Source organism: Puma concolor, chromosome E1 (genome assembly GCF_028749965.1).
Source record: "Puma concolor isolate L17-30 chromosome E1, mPumCon1.1.hap2, whole genome shotgun sequence".
In the NCBI taxonomy this organism is placed as follows: Eukaryota; Metazoa; Chordata; class Mammalia; order Carnivora; family Felidae; genus Puma; species Puma concolor.
In genome coordinates, this window is record NC_141680.1 from 59,549,623 (window position 1) to 59,572,469 (window position 22,847).

Below are 22,847 nucleotides of genomic sequence, written 5' to 3' on the forward strand. Positions count from 1 at the left end.
TCTTTCTGTCCAGGCTCACGCACCCCTTCCTTGACCCAGGCCCAGTGAGCCCTCAGCCTCACGTGCAGGACGCCCAGCTGTTTGCAGGGCCCCGTCGCCATCCTTGTGGCCCCACGGGCAAGAGGGAGACGGCGTGCCTCTGTGGCAGGGAGCCGGTCGAGGAAGACACTGCCAGAGCCTGGCTGACCGTGGGCAGGACCCTGGGCTCTCAGAGGCTCCCCTCGGTAGTACTCCCTTGCCCATGCAGTGACACCTCTTCTCCTTTGTTTCTGTCACGTCTCGGCCTGACCATCCACCCAGGTACTCAAGCAAGAGATCTGTGTCTCCTTGACCTCTGCGCCAGCCCCAGCACCCTCTTGTCAACCCCCCCTCTCCCCAAATGGCCGCCTCTTGGCCTGGACCTGGTCAGGCCTCGGTGACCCTCCTCATGGCACCCCTTCTCCACACGGAGGCTGCCCTGGTCCCGTCAGCATTCGGTGGCCTTCGCTGAGACCCGGCCGTGTGCCCGGGCCTGGGCCAGAGGCTCCGTCCGTGTGATTATTCAGAACAGACTTGGTCATGATCCTCCTGCTATTAAGGAAACCTTGGTTCACTCCTCCCCACAGGCTAAACGGAACCCCTGTACGGTGGTCATGACCCTTCCCAGCCTGGCCCGGCCCCCTTTTCCAGGCCCTCTCTCCCGATTCCTCCCTCCACGCTCTGGGTGCCCTGGCCATCTGACGACCACGCTCTGGGACGGGCTGTGCACCTTCTCGTCTCTGAAGGTGTTCTCTCTCCGTGGGAACTTTGACCCGGCCCATCAGTCTCCATTAGCCTGCTGGCCTGGGGGGTTTCGGAGTCCTCCCCGCCCACAGGGCTCCATGTTCTTACGGCACATAGCTAGCAGGCTGTAAATACTGTGGACTTGAACTCGATAGGAGAAGCTTGGGACGATGGGCCAAAGAAAGAGTTTAAAATAGAAGTTTCCGCCTTCTTTTGCCTTGGCTGAAAAGTAGCTTTTCTCTTTGTTTGTCTTCTGGTGAAGACATTTATGGAGAATGCGATGTCTCCGGGGAGAAGGAGGAGGAGGAGGAGGAGGAGGAGGAGGAGGAGGAGGAGGAAGAAACCCATTCAACAGTAGGCACACGTGGCTGCCATATTGAATGCGGTAGATATAGAACATTTACATCATCGCAGAACGTTCTGTTGGGCAGCGCCGGTCGGGAGAGTCCACGTGTTGGGTCCTTAACTTCTTTGTTCACCCAGTGAGCGTTTACCGGGTGCTTGCCGAGCAGGCAGAATGTAGGGCTCCCAGCGGTGAATGTAAGACACCAGCTCTTTGGGGGAGTTTTCAGTGTTCTGGGCAGAAGCTCCAACCCCGGGGCCCCGGGGGCAGACTCTACCGAGAACCTGGCCTCCAAACCCCTAGGCCCCCCTTGCACCACACGGCCAGCTGGGGCCTCCTGTAGGAGCGGAGCGCCGGCTCCGGCCGGGCTGCAGCCTGGGATGGCTGGCTGAGCGTGAGGCCCTTCTGGGCCGCTGCCCTCCCCCGTCTCCTCTCGTCTTGGTTCCCTTCCTCCCAAAGCAACAGGCCGGCCCAAGGGCAGAGAGTAGCCAGGTTGCATTTGCTCAGGAGCAGCCGAAAGTTGGCCGCACGATAAAAAGCGGGGAGAAGGTTCCGGAGAGGAATGCGGCCGGCCCCAGCCCGGAATCTGTGTTGCTCAGGGAGGCTGCCCGCTCTGCTGGCGGGTAAGGTAGCCGCGGGAGGGGGTCAGGATGGAACGCCTTTACTTGTAACTCAGGGAGGCAGACTCCAGTGGTGAGTCTGGGGATGAGCGGGAAATGAACGGAAAAGTCATTTTTTAGAGGGCGAGTTCCCTGGGAGCTCGGAGTCGATTATGGAGGCTTCGCAGGCATCCGTGCTGGGGGAGGGGGGTGAGCGGGGGTGGAAAGTGTGAGCCCAGAGCCTCAGAATGTGACCTTCCTTTCTGAGTGTCTCCTCTCCCCCCACCTCCTCACAGCCCCTCCTCAGAAGGGGCGCGGGGAACAAGGCCCCGTCGGTCCTGTCAGCCCCTTCTCGATGCTGCCTGCACCATCAGAATCATCCTCCTGGCCCGGTGGCAGGCGTTCAGGGCACCCCGGGAGCGCCTCTTGCTTGGGCGTCCCCTCCCCAGCGGGTGCAGGGCGGTATCTTTAAAGACAGGCCTCACCCTGTACCAGGCCCCTCGCTGGTGATGGTGACATTGAAAAGAAGGTGGCTGGGAGCAGGCAGATGGCAGGTACACATCTATGGGTGGGGGAAGGGGGGTGAAGGACCGAGGCACCATCTTGAGAACCGTCTGGAAAGAGCTATTGTGCATTGGTGCCCACCCCAGGACGTGGGCTGGCTGGAGGGGGCTGGGACTTGCTGGCTGCTCCAGGCAGTTTCCCAAAGCTATGGCCCGGGGCGGGTGGGGGGGGGTTGGGGGGTCGGCCTCCCCCAGGTGGCAGGTGTCCAATCCGGGCAGTGCTGGGTTAAAGGAAGCCTGCCCCCTCACTGGCATCGCTCACCGCCTTTCGTATGCTTAGAATGCGGCGGCAGATTCTAAGCTGGGGGGGGGGGGGGTGGCGTCGGGTTTTATGTAACCACAGACGAGGATAATGGAGCCATGTGGGGAACCCACTTCGGGGATGCAGGTCCGGCCTGGCCTCACCCCACCTCTGCGCCTGGCCTCTGAGCTGGCTCATGACTCACACGGGCCTCCTCGGAGCCGATCGGTGCTGCCAGGTTTTTGGTTTCAAATGATCCCCTGCTTGGGCCAGAATGCTCGGATTTTTAGGCATGGTGGTGGGGGGGACGGACGGACGTCGAGCCAAACTATGCCGGGGACAAACCCCAGGTCAGCTGTGCTTAGCAGCTGCACCAACTACGGCTCTGAAATCACAGCCCGTGCGCCCGGCGCCTGCAGGAGGCGGCCTGGATGGACGAGGCCGCCCCGTGTCCTGGCCTAGCCCGAATTTCCGCCAGCTGGCCTGTCTCGGGGAGGGGGGGCCTTCCTGGGCCTGCGCGGCCCCAGCGGGAATTGGTGCCCGAGAGTCTCGTGTGGTATTAGAGGGGTTCTTCTTCATATCTTTTCTGCAGTTTCTAAATCCAGTGCGATGACCAAAGATTACGTTTATAAGCAGAAAAAACAGTACAGAGTATTTCTTCAAAATCAGAAAAGAGACTGAAGGAATAAACCCCAAAGCCCCCACGATTGCCACTGTTCTAACCCAAGGATTGTTAATGGTTGGTTGAACGTAATGCTTTAGAATGAAATGTAATGGCCGGAAAACGTTATATGGGGATGTTGGCTCTTGGGTTTATGGTGTCTGGGTGTGTTTCCTGGGGCTGTCGTAATAAACGGCCACAGACTCGGTGGCTCACGACCACAGAAGTGAGTTCTCTCCAGGTTGTGGACCTGGACGCCTGAGAGCAAGGTGAGGGCAGGGTTGCCAGATCCTTCTCTGGCCTCTTGCTGCTCCTGGGGGCTGCGGCCCCTCTGTTTGTGGCCGCACCCAGCCTTGAAAGCCACTGTCTGCAAATCTCTCCCGCCTCCCCACCCCCCCCCCCCATATGATTAGGACCCAGCCTGATAATCCAGGCTAATCTCAAAATCCTGCACTTAATCCCTTCTGCAAAGACGCTCCAAATAAGGTCCCCTTTACAAGGATTAGGTTGTGATGTGTTTGGGGGCCACTGTTCAGCCTGTCGGACCCCCCCTTGGTTGAGACACTGCCCTCACCTTCCGTCACCATGCGGGCCGCTTTTGGGGCTTTCCTCCAGGCTCTGCTTGGGGGGTGGGGTGAGGAGGTGCTTGCCCTTGGGCGTCCCCCGCCCCCCAAGAAGACGCCCTTGCGACATAGGGGACTGCGTTTGGGGTCTTGTCCCAGGCGGGAGGGGACGGGGACCTTGACCGCGCCGTCTGGCAGGCGTGCATGGACCGCCCATGGTAACATGGCTCACACGGCCATGTGGGACGGGATGGCAAGCTCAGAATAATGACAATGAGTGAAGGGGCTGGGGGACCAGGGCAAGCCGGAAAATGCGGTTTCGTCAATAGGGGGCGACGCTCTTCACACCAGCCCACGCGGCCACATGGCCGTCTTTTCCAAGACAAGCGCGGAAACTGCAGATTCTCCGCAAAACTGCCCGAGTGGTGCGGCAGGGGCCCCAACGCGCGTCTTCTTTCGAGAGGGTCCGGCAGGCAAAACCCGTGTCTGTCTGGGGCCAAGGGCCTTCGAGGGAAAGAAGCCTAAAGGGCAGAGGGGATGCCTCCATCTCCCCAGCCCCCCAGCCCTGACTCTGAACCGGGTGCCCGTGGGGCCCTGAGGTTGCCAGGTGAGCGACCCCTCCCCGCCACCCCGGGCCCCAGGAGAAGAGCCCCCAGCCAGGCCCCGAGAAGGGGCTGAGTGTGGGGAGTCGCGCTGAGGAGCTCACTCCCTGGGGACAGCTGGGGACGCACTGACTCATGAGTGTGTGGGACCTTCCAGGAAGTCTCTCTTGCGCCACCCCCCTCCTCGCCCAGGCGGGAGGGAGGGCCGGCCGTCTCTGTCAGGACCCGGACATCCCGCTGGGCTCCTTGGGCAGGTGCTCCGGGGCCCTGCCTCCTCCTCCGGGGGTGGGGGTCGAGTCTGGGGTCGGGGGTGGGCTGCGGGGCCGCAGGCAGAGGCAGGCACGCGGGAGCGAGGCTTTTCGACCAAAGGAAACGGAGCATCTAGCATCGCGGGACGGGAAAATGAAAGACTTTGGAAGTCGCCAGGAATCTGACTGTGAGCTGGTTTCCAAGAGGCTAAGTTAAGCTTCTCCAAGTGGATATTAAAAAGGAGCAGCAGGCCTGGCGGAGGGGCTGGAGGGGGTGGAGAGAAGGCCGCCGGAAGCCGCTCGCACGCCGCACCTCTGGAGCCACCGGGCGCACAAAGCCCAGACGGCAGTCCAGTCCGGCCGGGACCCTGGGGCTGCGGGAGGCCCGCGGCCCACGTCCGGCCCCCGCCCCGCCTCTTCGCCTCTATTTCTCTGCCTCGGTCCCTTCTCCCTCCTGATTCAAAGAGACAATGCTAGTTCAGTTTGGAGCACAAACATATGATCAGCACATGGAAACGTGGTAATTTGGATGCATTCGTGATTGCAACAGATTGAAGAAATTAGACCAGACAAAGAGTGTTTTTGGAGGAGGAGGAGGAGGAGGAGGAGGAGAAGGAGGAGGCAGAAGGAGGGAGGGCGTCGGGGGTGAGAAGGGGAGGAAGCCTCTGGAAAGGGGGACGCCAGGACTCCCGCCTGCTGCTAAATATATCCGTAGTAATGGAGAGAGACCGGATCACAGGTAGGCCGCTCGCCGCCCCTCCCCTAACTCAGAGCTGGATCGCTGCTTCGGGAAGTCAGCACCCAGGGGTCACTGGGATTCATTTCTGTGGACAGATTTCTTCCCTTTTGGCTGTTCTGAGGTCGTGGGACGCGGTGTTCCCAGAGCCGAGCTTCACGAAGTCTGGCTTTTATTTCAAGCCCGCTCTGCTTCCCTGATCCTTCTCCCCCTCGGTTCCCAGCGTGCCACTTCTGCGTCCCGAGATGCCGGGCGCAGGGACGGGGACGTTGGCGCCGAGCTCCCCGGCAAAGGGTGGGGGGACCCGCGGCCGGCGCTCGGCTCTGGGTTGCTAGTTGGTTGGTTCGTCCCCCGTGTGGTTTGTGTTTTTGCTGCCAGCCAAAGTCCGTCTTCAAGGCCGCCGTGGTCTCCTCCTTGAAATAGCCTTTTGGTGCCTTCCCAGGAGCTGATTGCCGGGGTGGAGCTCCCGGGGCTCAGGGCAGACATGCAGACGTGTGTGTGTGTGTGTGTGTGTGTGTGTGTGTGTGTGTGTGTGCACGCCCGCACACAGCTGACAGACCTGGTCCTGTTCGCTGGAAGCTTGGGGCATTAACCCAGGTGACTGGTGTCATTGGAGCCCCTACTCACCTAGGAACCCAGCAACGGGGTGGGGAGTGGCCGTCTTTCAGGGTCACTGAGGGACGCGTCAGGCCAGGAGGATGAGCAGACGTGGGCTCGGCTCAGATTCCTCACCAGAGTCGCTGATGTCACGTCAGGGCACAGAGTGAGGGCGGACGGCTGGTCCTGGGGCAGCGGGGCCTCGCGGGTCTGGACCACTCCCCGCTCCCCTTGTGGGTCCAGCCTTTCAAAGACGGGCCGTTTTCACTGGCGGTCCCCACGGAGCGGGCACAGAGCCGTCGGGGTGGTGCGAGAACCGATCCTGGAGAGAGGGGAGGCAGCCCCACCTTGAGTCATCCGGTTAGGTGGCCCTCTGTCCGAGGTGAGGCTGCTCAGTCCCCCGGCCAGCCACGGCACGCCGTGACTGTGTCGGCGTCTGACCTCGTGACTAGCCCATCGTGGTGCTTGCCGCTTTCAGCGTGCCCCTCGAGTGTCCTGGGTACACTGCGCAGGTCTGGGGCCTTCTAGGGCTCCAGGGGGTCCCTGTGAGGCTCAGAATGTCACCCCACAGGTGCATAGCCTGCGTGCCACTGGGTGGGTTGGGGGGCTCCCCAAGAGGCCAGAGGAAAGGGTGGCCCGTCCCGAGGCTGCTCCTCGTCTGCTGCTCCGGGGGCTGATCTGATCCTGACGTGAGGTCAGGGCTGACGGGGCAGCCACTGGGGGGAGAGCTGCTGACCGGCGTGCCCACATGTGTGCATGCGTCTGTGCGTGTGCATATGTGTGCATGCACGCGTGTGTGCACTCGTGTGTGCGTGTGCGTGCACATGTACAAGGCTGGGACCACCACGGGAGGAGGGGCAGCCGTGGAGACCTGCGGAAGGCAAGGTGTGAGCTGAGTGACACGGGCCAGCTGGGGTAGACAGGTGTGGAGCCAGACTTCCCTGCGCTCCCCTGGCAGGGGCTGCAGGGCACAGGGCGCCCTGAGCGGGACCCCTGCAGGCTTGCGATGGTCCTCACTTCACCAGCCTGGCATGCGGGGCCTCGGTGTGGTGGGGGGTGGGTGGTGGTGGGGCACCAGGTCCGGCCTTCATTTTACAGCCGGCCAAGCCACCGCCCACGTGGGTGACACCAGGGGAGCGGAGAACAGGGGGGGGAGACTCTTGGGAGGTGATAGCACTCTTGGAACCTTCCGGGCTGACCAGACCCCGGGAGCTTTTCACGAACTGAACAAAACTGCCTTTGCAAACGTTCAGCTCTGCACGTCGACGGCCGCGCGAGGCACCGCTGCCCTCATCGGGCAGGTCTGCACGGCGAGGGACGACGCGGGGACCTTCTCTCAGGGTGTGCCCGTGGAACAGTTGGTACTATTGAGGACATCCTCACAGGGCTGCGTTGTCCCTAAAATCGCTTACTTCTTTCAAAGCTCAGTTAGAAACTGGTTACAGATGGGGACGAAAGTGGAGACCCTCCTGCCTTTTCCCCGATGTGCTCCCCAGACCTGCTCAGATCTTGACCTTGGCCTCTAACGGTACCTTTAACTGGGGCCCCCTGTGCCTGCTGGGGCCTCAGTTTCCTAACCTGTCAGCTGAAAGAGTTGGGCCAGCGTGGCCGGAGGCAGCGCCCCACTGCCGATGGGGCCTCCGAGTCTGTTCTGGGGGGGCCCTGAACCCTCCTTCCTTCTCGCCGGACACGTCCCCGCGTCTCGCCGTTAGGCGGTTGTGACAGCTGTCTCAGTCCACACCGGGCAGAGGCGCCTGCCAGGCCCAGCGCCCCACCCAGGCCTTCCAGACAGGGCTCCTCCGCTCATGCCCCGGGGCTGGTGGTTAAGGTGGGCCTTCGGCCACTGCCCGGTTCTGTCCAGGAGGGGTCGCTGGGGAAGGGGAGGGGCTTGGGGCAGGTGCGGACAGCCGCAGGACCCTCACGTCTGCTTGCTCCCTCTCCCGGCCGCGCTGGGCCCCTGCCCGGTGTGTGAGTCCGGGGCCCGGGGTCCTCCTCAGTGGGGGGGGGGGGGGGGGGGGGGCACCCCGGGCCCCCTCAGGGGCTGCCCGCTCCCCCACCCCCACCCCCACCCCGAGAAGATGCCGGAGGGCTTGTCAGCAGGGCAGGGATGAGTCACGGAGCAGTGACTGGCCGCTGAGACACAGAAGGCCGCGCCTTCCAGCCAAGGGTCGGGTTTTTTCCCTTGTTCTGGATCGGCTTTGTGGCTTTTACAAATTAAGCAGTTTTATCTCGTTCCAAGCGCTTGTATTTCAGCAGGGAGAGAATCTCCAAGAAGGGAACTTTCCACTGGGGAGCTGTTACTGAGCTCAGCTGGGCTCCGGGGAGGGTGGGAACGGGCCTCGCGGGTGACTTGCAGGCGGGGAACGTGGAAGTCCCTCTGCTCTGTCGTGGACGTCGGTGTGGGGGTCCCGGGAGGGCCAGCTGCCCCGTCACGTCTGCCCCTGCCTGGGCGTCTGCCCGACGCATGGAGGTACACGGCGCTTGCCTGGGGAGAGGGGACTGGTGGTCTGCTCTTCTCAGGGGTGTCCGCTGTCATGGGGGGGTGGGGGCAGGGAGCTGGACACCCCCACCCATAGGGACAGTGCCTGCGTTCTCACCCGTCCCTGCTTGTGTCTGAGTCCCCGGGCACCTCTCACCCCTGTCCTGGACGGACACTGCGGTTCACAAGCTGCCTGGACCTGCCTGGCCCTCTCCGGCTTGGTTTTCCTCATCTCCCAGAGGAGAGGCATGGCCGGGCACCCTCCTGGCCCTCCTCCTCTTCTGGCTCTGAGTGGCGAGGGACTTGGTCCTCCGAGTAGTTTCTCAGGGCTGCTGAAACCAAGTGCCGCAGACTGGGTGGCTTAAAACAACGGCCGGCCACGGTCTCAAAGTTCTGGAGGCAGGAAGTACAAACTCAAGGTGTGGGCAGAGCTGGCTCCTTCCGGATGCCCTGAGGGAGGAGCTGGTCTCCCCCCACCTCCCCGCCCCGCCACCGGGAAGCAGGCTGCCATCCATCTTCCGCTTCTAGAAGGATCATCAAGTCTCTGCCTGTTGTCACAGCCTTCCGTGTCCCCAATCTCTCCTCTTCTCTTAGGAGGACACCCATCACTGGACTGGGGGCCCCCAGGGGCCCTGTGCTAGACTCTGAGCTGGTTTATTTGTTTATGTTTTTAAGTTTATTTATTTTGAGAGAGCCAGGGCGAGCGAGTGTGCACAAGCGGGGAAGGGCACAGAGAGAGAGAGAGAGAGAGAGAGAGAGAGAGAGGGAATCCCAAGCAGTTTCGGCGATGTCAATGGGGAGCCTGATGCAGGGCTCGATCCCACAAACCATGAGATCATGACCCGAGCCCAGACCCGCTTTTAGACATTTGGGGTACATACCTAGAAACACGGTTGCTCGATCATATGGAAATTCTGTGTTTAATTTTTGTGGGGACCTCCACACTGCTTTCCCAGCGGCTGCACTATTTCACTTACCCACCAGCAGGGCACAAGGGTGCTGCTTCCCTACAGCCTCACCGACACATGTTATTTAATTCATTTATTTATGTGGACGGCAGCCGTCCTGAGGGGTGTGAAGTGGTGTCTCTCTGTGGCTCTGATGTACATTTCCCTAATGCTCGGTGACGCCAAGCACCTTCTCCTGGGCTTGTTGGTGTCTGTGTCTTTGGAGGAATGTTTCTTCAAGTCCTTTGCCGAGTCTTTTATTGTTTTGTTGTTGTTGTTGTTGTTATTGGTTGTAGGAGTTCTTTATATATACTGGATATTAGTCCCTTGTCCGATATGTGACTTGCAAATACTTTGTCTCATTCTGCGAGTTGCCTTCTCATGCTGTTGTTGGTGTTCCTCGGTGCACAGAAGTTCTTCATTTTGACAAAACCCAATTTTACTGTTCTTTTGTTGCCTGTATTTTTGCTGTCATACTTGTTGTCACAAAACTTTTCCCCGGTGTATTTTCCTAAGAGTTGTACAGTTTTGGCTCTGGTGTTTAGGACTTTGATCCATTAAAAAAAAAATGTTTATTTACTTTGAGAGAGAAAGAGGAGAGAGAGAGAGAGAGAGAGAGAGAGAGCGAACGAGCATGGAAGGGGCAGAAGGAGAGGGAGAGAGAGAGAATCCCCAGCAGGCTCTGCACCGTCAGCACAGAGTCTGATGTGGGGCTCAATCTCATGAACCGTGAGATCATGACCTGAGCCCAAATCAGGCATCAGATGCCTAACCAACTGAGCCACCCAGGGCCCCGGCCTTTGATCCATTTTGAGTTCATTTCTGCACATGGTGTGAGGTAAGGCTCCTGATTCACTTTTTCTTTCCTCACACCCAGGCTGGCTCCTCTGGGAGGCAGGAAATGGGGAAATCCTGGGCTGGGCCAGGCCTTAAATCGCACCCCCACCCCTGCCCCAGGCCAGCCAGGGAGCCCCAACTCTGGCCCAGAACACAGCTGGACACGTGCCACGCCCAGGGCAGCCCAGGCCGGGCCCTTCTGGGCTGACGACGGAGGCCAGCCTGGGACGTTCTGGGTTCCGCCGTGTCGACGTACCCCCTGTTCTGTCTGGTCCCCCTGCCCGGCCTGCATGTGACCCTGGCTGTCTGTGTGTCAGTGTGGGGCTCACTGTCCGTTAGCCTGTCCCCGTGCTCCTTCTCAGGAAGCCTCTTCCAGCCACGCTCTTCTGCTTGCCTTCTGCCGTCCGAGCTTCTCTCTCCTGGTCTGAGCTGGTCATCTGATCCGGACAGAAACTTCTGTGCTGAGGTTGCCACTCGAACCCCTTTGCCCAAAGGCCCTCCAGCCCCAGGCACGCCTTCACCAGCCACACGAGGATTCCGCTGACAGGGGCAGTTGTGGATTCATTGAGGCTGCGCATGTGACCGGGCAGCAGGCAGGGTGGGACCTGACGGAGAAACTGGGGAGATTTCCTTCTGACAAGTGGCCTGAACTTGGAGAACGGTCTTGGCCACAGCCTGAACTCTGGACAGACAGCAATGTGGATTTCAGCTCCTGGTGGAGAAGGCTTCTGTCTTTAGACCTTCGGATGCTCCTCCCCTCTCCTTTTTTTTTTTTTTTTTTTTTTTTTTTTTAAATAAATGAGGAAACTCTGACTTGAGCAAAGCTGAACAAACAAAGCAACACACCCCTAGGAAATTAGCGAAGAGGCACCAGCTCTGAAACTTTGCTATAGAAAACTACATGCTTTGGGGCTGGGTGCATCTGCGGGAGAGGACGGGTGTGATGGGGCTGCAGGGCTCGGGTGGCAGGGACCCGCACGCCCAGCCCAGCGCGTCACTTCTCCCCGCCTTCCTCCCCCCTCCCCTAACCGGTGTCAGCTATCTGTGTTGCTTCTCCTGCTTTGAGTTCCCCTCCTGTCATTCCGTCGCCGGGATCCTGTGCTCAGGACCGTTACGCTCAGCTCGTTCCAACGCACTTTTTGGTATTTATTCAGGTCCTGCAGTGGGCAGGCGCTTGCCTAGGTTCTTGGCCGCTGGCGAGGCACCAGGGGGATACGGCCCTTGCTTCCCTGGGGCCAGTTAGCCAATAAAGCACATCGATGCGTGAGTTGGGATGAGGGCTGAAAGAAGCCTAGGACAGGTGATGCGATCATCACCAGGTATGCATGGCCGTGTGTGTCGGGGAATCAGCGGATGTCCTCCCCGAGGAGGTGACACGGAGCTGAAATTTGTATGATGGGGGGGGGGACCCCGACCAGGCCAGCCTCCAAAGGAAGAGCTTCCAGGCAGAGAAGCACAGCAAATGCAAAGGCCCTGAGGTCGGGTCGTCATGAAGGTGCGCGTGGCCAAAGTGTCATCGGAAGAGGGAGCGGCCGGGGGCGGGGTTGGGGGGGGGGGTGTGCTGGGTTGTGCCGGGGAGACATGCTGGGTGCCCCGTGGAGGGAGCCACAAGCCCTGAATGCCCGGCGGCTGCTAGGAGTCACCTGTGGTGGGCAGGGAAGGGAAGCGGGGAGGCCCGGAGGGGAGGAGGGCACCGAGGCTGCTCTTTGCAGTGGGAGAAGGCAGGCCTCTGATTGCTGGGCAGAGCCGGGCGGTTGAAGAGGCAGAAGATGCACTTACCTGGGGCCCAGAGGGCACCCCCGAGGGGGCAGCCTCAAGAGGACATGCGGCGTGGGGGAAGCGTCTCGTTCTTCGTGTCCCACAAGGCCCCGGGTCTCCGGGCAGAGGGGGCGGGAGCTCTGGTGCGACCCCACGTGCCTGCCGGGGACCGATACCGCCTCCTGCTGGTGTGGACGGACCTGCTGCTTCTCCAGCTGCCGTGTTTCTGCTCCCGTGGCGGGGGCTGGGGAGGGAGACAAAGATTCAAGACGCCGTCTGCTAGGACAGCGGGCAGTGGGTGCCTGTGCACCCCGGCCCACACAGGGGACGTTCAGGTCAAGCCTTGCTCGCTGCTCAGTGTGTCCCTTGGCCATCCGCAGGATCGCCAGTGGGGGCAGCACAGGTGTGAGAGTGGAGCGCAGAAGGCTCACCCGGGGCCCAAGACCCCGCCTTTCCGTGGCTTCGCTTCACTTCGGGCCCGGGCCCCACTCTGGCCCTGCTTCCGGTGCCGTTCACGCGGGCGGCCGTCCGTGTGCATTTGCCCCCCTCTGTCCGCCCTTGCCAGGTGCCCTCTCCAGGTGGCATTTCGCTTCAAGGATGCAGGGCTCTCGGCCATGGCGCTGCTGACAGGTCACGGGGCATTGTTATCTGATAGTAACCACAGAACGACGGCTTTGGAAGGGCTGACTTCGTCACGCTTCCAAGCCCCAGGATCTTCAGTGTGTGCCCATCCCGATGACGCCATGTCCAGGGCGGAGGGATGGGGCCGGGGGCTTACGAGCCACCCAGACAGAGAGGGTGGGCTTGGGCCGTGCCTCTGTGATGTGTGTTTAAGGGTAGGGGACCTACACCGGGGAGCGCCTGCCCCAGCTTGCACCTCTCTGGCGAGGAGTGGTCGGGGGGCCTGGGTTCTGGAAACATGCATCGTCCATGCATCAGTGTCACCCCCCCTTCCCCCCCCCAACCCCCGCCACCATTGCTGCAGTGATGCGACCCCGGGGGAGCCTGGGGAAGGAGGAGGCCGCGAACCCCAGAAGGGAGAGGGATTGGGCTGCAGAAGGCCTTTCCTCCAGGAGGTGGCGCTGCAGGCCCTGGAGAGCCAGCCCCTGCCCGGCTCCCATTCTGCCCCCCATGTTCCTTACATTTCCCGTGGCTGCTGGCTGGGGTGCGTGCGGGAAGTGACGGGTGGAGAGAGCAGGAAACGCCCAAGGAGGGGAAGATACCCCTCCGGCACCGCGGCAGGAGAGAGGGCTCCCTCCTCAACTGGCTTTGACCGCCTGCTTCCCTCTCCTTCTTTTCCCCTAGTTTCGGTTGATATGTCTCTGTCTCTTTGAAGTCTTTCCATCTTCTCCCTATGAAAAACTTCCAACGCACAGGAGGGATTGAAGAATTCGAGCGCCAACACCCGTATGCCCGCCACCGAGATGCTGCACGTTTTGCCCTGTTGGCTTCGACACCTGTCTGTCCCTCCCTCTGCCGACAGTCCCCGTGACTTGGGGGATCAGATTAAGTTGCAGATATCCATACACATCGCCCCGCAAACACTTCGGCTTGCATTTCACCAGCGAGAGGCCAGTATTCGTTTATGGCTCTTTTTCTTTCTTGGCGGTAAAATTGATGTGCCGTGAAACGCCCAGATCTTGGGACGTGCGCTTGCCCTGTGTATCCTAACTCCTATCAGAATTGAGAACATCACCATCGGTGCTCCCGGCCAGTCAGTCTCTGCCTCCACCGGCCTAGGGGCAACCAAAATTCTGGGTCTTTCCTCACACTACAGATTAGTTTTGCCGGTTTGCGTGTCTTCTAGCTCTCTCCGTGTTTCTGCGAACACCGGTGGTTTGTCCCATGATTACTGAGTGGTGTTCATTTCATGTCTCCAGTGTAAGGCGCTTACGAATAAAGCTTTGAGCATTCTTTTTTTTTTTGAAAGATTAAAAAAAAATTTTTTTTAATCTCTCTGTTCCACGTGGGGCTTGAACTCACGGCCCCGAGATCAAGAGTCATACGCTTCGCCAACTGAGCCAGACGGCATCCCTGCTATGAGCATTCTTGTACGTGGTGTGTGTGTGTGTGTGTGTGTGTGTGTGCGCGCGTGTGCACATGCTTCCATTTCTCTTATGTGACTACCAAGAGGTAGAATTGTTGGGCCAGAGGATAGGTAGGTATGCGTGTGTTTAGTTTTGTAAGAAACTGCCAGATCTTTTCCCCAAGTGGCTGTACCATTTTGCTTGCCCACCAGCCATGCAGGAGAGTTCTGGTCGCTCCGTGTCCTCGCCAACATTTGGTGCTGTCACTGGTGGTTCTGTTCTCCTGGTGGGTGTCTCATGGTATCTCATAATGGCTTCAACTCGCATTTGCCCGGTGACTAATGCCGTTAAGTGCATTTTCCTGTGCTCATCTACTTTTCCTTTGGGAAGGGTCTTTTCAGATCTGCTGCCCACTTTAAAAGTGGGTTGCTTGGCTTTTATTCTTTCTGGATGCCGGTCTTTGGTCAGCTGCGTGGATTGTAAATATTCCCCCCCCCCCCACCCCGCTCTGTGGCTTGCCTGTTCGTTTTCTTAATGATATCTTTTGAGGAGCAGAAGTTTAAATTTTAATTTTGATGAGATCTACCTTAATAAATTTCTTTCTGTGTGGTTACCTCTTTCTGTGTTCTTTATAAGAAAGCTTTGCCTGCTCCCATGTGGCAAAGATATTTTCAGTGTTTTCTTCTAGAAGCTTTATAGTTATAGCTTTTATGTTAGGTTTAGAAATCATCTTGAATTAGGTTTTGCTTATGGTATGTGATGGAGAGCATTGAGGTTCGTTATGTTGGATTTTGCTTGCTGGTTTTTTTTTCTGTAGCACTATTTGTTGAAAGGACATTCTTTTTTTAAATTTCTTTTTAAGTTTATTTATTTTTAAAAATCTTAAAAAAAATTTTTTTTTAATGTTTATTTACTCTTGAGACAGAGACAGAGCATGAGCAGGGGGAAGGGCAGAGAGAGAGAGGGAGACACAGAATCCCAAGCAGGCTCCAGGCTCTGAGCTGTCAGGACAGAGCCCAACGCAGGGGCTTGAATTCACCGACTGTGAGATCATGACCTGAGCTGAAGTCGGACGCCTTTCCGACCGAGCCACCCAGGTGCCCCGATGTTTATTTATTTTTGAGAGAGAGAGAGAGAGTGTGAGTGGGGGAGAGGCAGGGTGAGAGGGAGACACAGAATCTCAAGCAGGTTCCGGGCTCTGAGCCATCAGCACAGAGCCCGATGCAGGGCTCGAACTCACGAACTGTGAGATCATGACCCGAGCCAAAGTTGGAAGCTTAACTGACTGATCCACTCAGGTGCCCTGGTGTTATCTCTTTCTTTTTTTTTTTAATTTTTTTTTTTAACGTTTATTTATTTTTGAGACAGAGAGAGACAGAGCATGAACGGGAGGGGCAGAGAGAGAGGGAGACACAGAATCTGAAACAGGCTCCAGGCTCCGAGCTGTCAGCACAGAGCCCGACGTGGGGCTCGACATCACACACCGTGAGATCATGACCTGAGCCGAAGTCGGACGCTCAACCGACCGAGCCACCCAGGCGCCCCTGGTGTTAACTCTTTCTTAAGTGTTTGGTAGAAGTCAACAAGGAGGCCATCTGTCCCTAGAGTTTTCTTCTTGGAAAGTTTTTTTTTTTTTTAAATTACAAATGAAGTACTTGTGTCAAATATGTTGAACACATTTAATATTTAATCAACTATATTGCATATATTTGATATATAGAGAGTTATTCAAAGTTTTTACTTCCTCTGGTGTTAATTTTGGTAAGTTGTATTTTGAAGGAATGTGTCCATTTCACAGAAGTTGTTGAACTGATTCGTATAAAGTTGTTCATAATGTTCCTTTATTACCATTTTAATGTCTGTAGGATCTTAGGGATAACCCTTCTTTCCTAATATCTTTCCTAATTTATGCTCTCCGTCTCTCTCATCAGTCTGCCTATGAGTTTATTGATCCGTAGATCTTTTTAAAGAACGAACTTTTGCCGTATTTTTTTTTTTCTGTTTTCTATTTCCTTTATTTCTGTCCTTATCTTCATTGCTTCCTCCCTTCTACTTACTTTCGTGTATTCGTCAGGGCCCAGGCAGGAAACAGAAAACCACACCACACCAGTAATTTGAACAGCAAAATGTGATACAAAGAATCATCAACAGGCAAAAGCTGACTAACGACAAAGAGGGTAAAAAAAGATCCTGAGGAACCTAGAGCTGCCCGTAGAGAAGGAGCTGCTTTAGGGGGAAACACAGAGGGAAGCCTGTGACATTGGGTTTGGCAACAGTTGCTCGGAAGGGACACCAAAAGCACAGGCCACCGAAGAAAAAAGTAGATAAATTGTGTTGCACCAAAATCGAAAACTTGGGTGTGCTAAGGGAAGCCCTCTTCCGAGTGCAAAGGCAATCCCCAAATTTTGGAGATATAGTCGCAAACCATCTATCCATAAGGGATTACTATTTAGAATATATAAAGAACTCCTACGATGCAACAGCAAAGAACCCAAACAACCCAATGAAAAAACTGACAGAGGACTGGACGTTTTTCCAGATAGACATTTCCCCAGAGAAGACAGACCAGATGCCCAGGGGTGGGGGTGGGGGCTCAGTCGGTCAGCGTCTGACTCTGGGTTTCGGCTGGGTCGTGATCTCGCGGTTGGTGAGTCCGAGCCCTGCATCAGGCTCTGTGCTGACAGCGCGGAGCCTGCTTGGGATTCTCTCTCTCCTCTCTCTCTGCCCCTCCCCTGCTCTCTCTGTCTCTGAAGATGAATAAATAAACTTCAAAAGAAGAAGAAGAAGAGAAGAAGATGCAGAGACGCCAACAAGCCCGGGAAAAGACGCTCAGCGTCACTAATCGTTGGAATGATGCAAATCCAAACCGCAGTGAGATACCACCTCATACTCAGGAGGATGGCGACCCTCTGGACGGCAGAGACGAACGCATGCACGTTGGGGACGATGTGGAGACACCGGAGCCCTCGGGCACCGTCGGCGGGAAGGCAAGGCGGTGCAGCTGCTGTGAAAAGCAGTATGGAGGTTCCTCAAGACGTTGAACACAGAATTCTGACGTGAATCCGGCAAACCCACTTCTGGTCGTGTGCCCCGAAGGACCGCGAGCAGGGTCTGGGGCAGATGTGCGTACACGTTCACAGAAGGCGGTGGTTGCTGGGGGCTGGGGTTAGCGTTTGAGGGGTACAGGGTTTCAGTTTGAGAAGATGGAAAGTTCCAGAGATGGCTGATGTTGATGGCTGCACGGCCGGGTGGATGTACTTAAGGCCGCCGAAACGGGTGCCTAGATTTGTGAAAACGGTGACTTCTGTGAGAGCCACGGCTGTTTCCCTGCACGCACGAAAGGAAGGACTGAGCCTCTGGGGCTGCGGGAAGGTACCTGGGAAGGAACGAAGAACTGGGGCACCGGCCCCGCCTGCCTCACTGGGTCTGGGGTCCAGGCCTTGCTGGAGAGCGTGCGGCGGCCTCCGAAACCCCGGGGCCTCCTGGCGGCAAAACGCTCTTCCCAGAGGGTGTCGACTGGCTGGCAGAGAAACTTCTGGAGGGTGTGGGCAGGCTGGAGCTGGCCCACGAGAAGTTTTCTGGGGGGGGCTGGCGCACGGGAAGGGGCCTCTGGGTGCCAGAGGAAGCCTGCGAAGAGGGAGCACCGTGCCGCTCAGGCGCACGGGGGCCAGGAAGGGAAGCCTCCCCCTCCTCTCCCCTCCAGCATCGTGTGTGTGTCCGCGTGCGTGCAGAGGAAATGATTCACACCCAAGTGCAAAGGTGGGGGTCAGAGCAGGCAGCCCAAGGGTTCGAGGAGCCCGGAGGAGGAAACGGGGGCGGGGGTGGGGACAGGAGATGCGGCGGGTCCTGGAGAGCCGCCTTCCGCACCCCTAGGAGGCCTGGTGGGGGAGGTTTCTGCGAGCCCGGGACGAGCCTCGGGCACGTTTCTGAAGTTCAGTCTTGTTCCATGAAGCCCGGGATCCTTTGACATGAAAGGAAGGAAAAGGACTTCCCCTTGGGGGTGTGTGTGCAAGTGTGTGTGTGCGCGTGTGTGCGCACGCACACGTGAACACAGCTGTCGTTTCCCGTTTTTCTATCTTCCTGACCCCCATGCTGCGCATGGAGGGGCGTGTGCACATGCATTTGCACACACACACACACACACACACACACACACACACACACACACAGGCAGGGGCCAGCAGTCCTACAGATTGTACCTAGGCTTGGCAGGAAACCGGACTCTGGGAAACTTCAGGCCCCACCTTTGGCACAAAACTATGCTTTTTGTTGTGTGCGTTCAAGGGAACAGAAGGGGGGGGTGGGGGCGGGACAGTTGACGTGCAGGAGGGCAAAGTTTGCCCCCCAAGTGTCAGTGCAACCGAGGGCCCGTTTTGGCGGCTTGTGTCCCAAGCTTGGGGAGACGAGGGTACGGGAGACACATCTGTGCCCTGGGAGGCTCGCAGGCCCTTCTGGCGCTCCGGGCCAGGATCGCGGGGTTAGCACAGGAAGGAGCCTTGGCCGGCATCCCGCCCAGTGGCTCCCCAAAGTGGTGACTGCAGGCGGCTGATTCAGTTGTCTGGGCAACGTGTGAAAATACAGGGTCCGGGCCTCCCCTCTGAACCCCTAGGTCAGATGAGGTGCTGAGTGTGAGGAGGGAAAGGGGGCCCCGCGGCGAGTGCCCTGTGACCGTGGGGCGTGGGAAGATCTGCACATACTCCCAGACCGAAGCTCGGGGCGACCAGCCGTGCGGCCTTGCCGATGAGACAAAATAGCGGATGCAGCCTCTGGCTGCCCTCGGGTGGGGACGTTGGCCAGCGGGCCATCCTCGCTCAGGTCCTGGACGGGTCTGGAGGCCGTCGTGACAAGTGGCCACGAAGCGGGGGTTCAAACAGCGGACACGTATTCACTCGCGGTTCCAGAGGCCAGAAGTCCAAAGTCAGAGTTGGTTTCTTTTGGAGGCCAGGAGAGAGAAGCGTCCCCGTCGTCTCCCTGTTTCTGGTGGCTGCTGGTGGCCTTCCTGGGCTTGTAGACACCTTGTTGCGGTCTTGCCTCCTGCTGCACGTGGCTGTCTCCCCCGAGCGCCTCTGTCCACAGCACCGCGCCTTTCTCTTACAAAGACACCTGTTCGTTACTGGATTTAGGGCCCACCCTGATCCAGGACGCCCCCATCTTACTTCGATCGCATCTGCAAAGACGCAGTTTACAGATAAGGTCGCTTTCACGGTCCTGGGCGTTAGGGCTTCGACAAACCTTTTTGGGGTCTCAGTTCAAGCTACAACAGGCCCTTATCTGCAGACGGGCCTCTCCAGGGCTCAGCCGTGAAAGAGGTTGTGGGTGGACGGGTGAGAGCCCCGGGGTGGGGGTGGGGGGGACCTGCATGGCCAGGGAGGGCTTGGAGCAAAGTCAGGGCGGGGGGGGGGGGGGGCTGCGGGGTTCTCTGGACAGGAGGCACCGAAAGAGAAGAGCTCTAGGGACACCTGCCTGGCTCAGTCAGAAGCGTGCGCGACTTGATCTCAGGACGGTGGGTCCAGGCCCCATGTTGGGTATAGAGATTACTTAGAAAAAAGAAAAGAGAGCTGTAGTCACTGTGTCCGAATAGTTGGGGGGGGGGGGGTGGTGTCACAGAGAAGGAGGAAAGGACTTAGTCTGAGTTCCTCCCCAATGCACAGTGGGTGTCAGAAGTACAGCTTCACTCATTACATAAAGAGGCGCTTTGCCCACAACCTGGATTATCTGACCGTGGAGCAGGCCAGTTCGCCAAGTAGTGAGTTCCCCATGCCTAGAAGTATTCAAGCAGGGACCGTGTAACGACTGTTCAGGAAAGCTGGAGAGAGGACCTCTGAGGTCAAGACCAGGGGTCCGTTATTTTTTACAAGGACTTGAATTTCAAAATGTAATGATGTGGGGAACATGCCTAAGAGGGGGGCCCTCCGCTCAGGCCCTCCACATTCTGCTCTGTCTTTGGGGCTGGGGACCGGGCCGGGCTTGATCCTACAGCGCTTCCCCCCACCCCGCCCCGGCATCTGTCTTTGGCTGTCTCTGGTTCCTACGGAAACAGAGCCTCCGCCCTGTGGCCCACCTGCCCGAGCCCAGACGTCATCATGAAGCAGACAGTCACACGTGTGCGTGGACACATGCCTTTGTGTTGCACGTGGGGGTCCCTGGTGCCGGGCCCCAGCATCTGCCGCTCTCCTGGGTCTCAGGCAGCATTCGAGAACACGGGCTCTGCTGCTTGCCATATGCCAAGCTCTGTTTTAAGCACGTAGTAACGCGAGTCGTGTTTGGAAAAAGTTTCTTTTTTTTGTTACTTATTTAGCAAACCTGTAACGCTTGTTTTTGTGCCAGGCACCGTTCCAAGCACTTTACCAGTATTAACGCATCTCCTTTTATTTTTGAGGCAGAGAAAGAGAGACAGACACGGAGTCCGAAGCGGGCTCCAGGCTCCGAGCTGTCAGCACAGAGCCCGGCATCAGGGCTCGAACTCACGCGCTGTGAGATCATGACCTGAGCCAAAGTTGGACACTTAACCTGCTGAGCCCCCCAGGCGCCCATAAATTCCAATATATTAACACATTTTCATTTCATGGTGATCCTTCAAAGAAGGTAATGTTATCCCCATTTTATAGATGAAGAAACTGAGGCACAGAGGGGTACAGGGACTCGCCCAAGACCTGCCTCTCTCCCTTATGCACACTCGCACCCATTCAGACAGGCTCTCACACAGTTGCTCTGGGGTGGCTATTCATTCCCCTCTGACATGACGCGGGTCTCTTGAATGGCCAGGGCCCTGGTCAGGGTCTGGGTCTCACCTTGGCCTTGTTCTGCTGTGGGCATTGAGGGGCATTCCTGTGGCCTCACCCCTGTGGTCTGGCCCATCTCCCAGGAGCTGGATGTCCCCCATGGCCCTGGCCCAGCCGGGAGGGAGGGCTGAACGACTCATTCCTCCCTGGAGGTCGAGGTCAGGTTCAGACCCCCTCCGGCAAGCCCCTCCTACCACCGCTCTGGCTCTGCTGGCTGCTCGTGGGCCCAGGCTCCCGGCAGCTGTCAGGGAAGGAAATGACACTTGAGCCTCCGGGAAGCTTTGGGAGAAGCAGGTGTGGGACGTGCGCCTCCTGCCGCCATTTCCCTGCCCCTGAGGACGGACATGGGTGAATGACCACTCGAACACTGCCCCGGGGAGTACACAGGCATGATGCCAGCTTGTCACCCATCTGTCAGCGGGGAACTGGTCTAGTCCTCCGGGCTGGCCACCCACCCGACCCGGGCCGGTGCTGGATGCCCACAGACATTGTCGGGTCATCTCGCCGGGACCTGGCGTTTCACAAGGAGGCTGAGGCTCAGAGATGTTGAGAAACTGGTCCAGACCCCACCTGCTAATAGCTTAGCTGAGCCGGGATTTCTCATGCGAGCCGTGCGACTCGAAAAGCCCAACTTCTTCCTATAACGTCAGGTCCAGGAAGGGATCAGGATGTTTTTCCATGAGCTGATCTGTCAGGTGCTCTGTGCTGCCTGGCTCGTTGTAGCTGCTCAGTAAAATGCTGAACCGACGGGCGGGTGCTCCCCCGTTGACCCGCAGGACTGAGAGCTAAGGGCTTTGACCCAAATGCCTGCCTCTAATCCTTTGCCCAGCGTCTCCCTCTGGGGTATGTGACCTTGAAAACAGGGACCCTCCCGTCGTGCCTCGGGCGGCGTCTCGGAGTGGCGTTAGGAGAGCAGCTGGGGATTACCCGCGCCCTGTGGCTGGCGGGCTGGGCACCAGATTCCTGGCACGGATGTGTGGGTGACTGTCAGCCACCTGTGTGCGAAGAGCTGCGCGTGTAGGGCTTGTGCAAACGCCCCGCCCCCCGGCACAAGCCCCCTGGGCGGCTGCCAAGATTCTGCTCTGGAACCTTGGCCAACGGGGCGGGGGCGGGGGGGGGGGGGGGTCTTGCCTCGTGTCCTGGCTGTGTGGCTGTTGGTTTAGGTCCCAGGGCTGTGTGCAAAGAGCCTGAACGTGGATCGTGGGTCACGCATGCATTCGCTGCTTCTACCTGGGGCATCCTAGGCGGAGACCCCCGTCCCACGCACGGTGGCTGCGGCATCTGAAGGCCCTTCCACGGTGAAGGACTTAACGTAGGACCCACGCATGCACGGTGGGGTTTAGGGGCACTAAGGCCTCTTCCTCCCTGGCAGGGCCCTGCGTGCCTATCCTCAGAGGCAGCATCTGGATCTTCGAGTAAGGCCGGGTGGGTGGGGTCCCCCTGCCGGGGAGGCCGTTCCTACGCCGGGACGCGATGCCACGCACGCAGGGGCTCCAGCGTGGGTGGCCAGGACAGAGGTGCCCGGGAAGCCTCACCCGGCACAGCCGGGTAGCATCCTGGCCCCATTCAAGCCTGGTGAATGCCCGCCACGCGCCACATGGCGCCTCCCGAACATCACAGGGGCCGCGCACCAGGCCCGGCCTCCGGTCTGGGCTCCCTGGCCTCTGGAACCTTCTGCGAGGACTCGGAGCCAGAGCCCCTGCTGCCCTTGATTGCGTTTAGGTCCATGAGGATGGGCGTGGGGGCGGCATCGTTCACGTGCCAGCTTCTCCACTGACACCTGGGCCTGGGCAGGCTCCCGCCTTCCTCGCGCCTCTGCCGTCTGTGGAGAGATTGGGGACGGAGAGGCCCCCTCGTGGCGGTTTCTCGAGGATTAAAGGGGGTGATGGCGTAGGTGGTAATTAACAGTAATCATAAGTGTGATAAGTGTAATGGGGTGCAGGCACCCGGCCCTCCCTCAGGAAGCAGCTCCTCCCCCTTCTGGTTTTCTCTGTCCCTCCTTCCCCTCCTTCCCTCTCCCCCTCCCCCTCTCCTGCCCCTCCCCTCCCTCCTCCTTCTGCTCTTTCTTCTCTCCTTCTCCACCTTCTTCCTCTTCCCTCTTC

General features: G+C 58.4%; 1 protein-coding gene across 3 annotated transcripts in view; it reads left to right on the forward strand.

The window, feature by feature from the left end:
* The window catches only part of SEPTIN9 (septin 9), a 148,924-nt gene that overhangs the window by 20,514 nt on the left and 105,563 nt on the right, over positions 1-22,847 (forward strand). Inside the window, exon 1 of one of the 3 annotated variants that reach the window (XM_086688170.1) lies at positions 5,182-5,321. The exons of the other annotated variants lie outside the window; for them this stretch is intronic. Within the exon in view, the coding sequence (XP_086544296.1) occupies positions 5,300-5,321 (22 nt within the window). The 5' untranslated portion in view covers positions 5,182-5,299. Of the gene's footprint in view, positions 1-5,181; positions 5,322-22,847 lie in introns of those variants that run through there. 3 annotated transcript variants of the gene reach the window in all.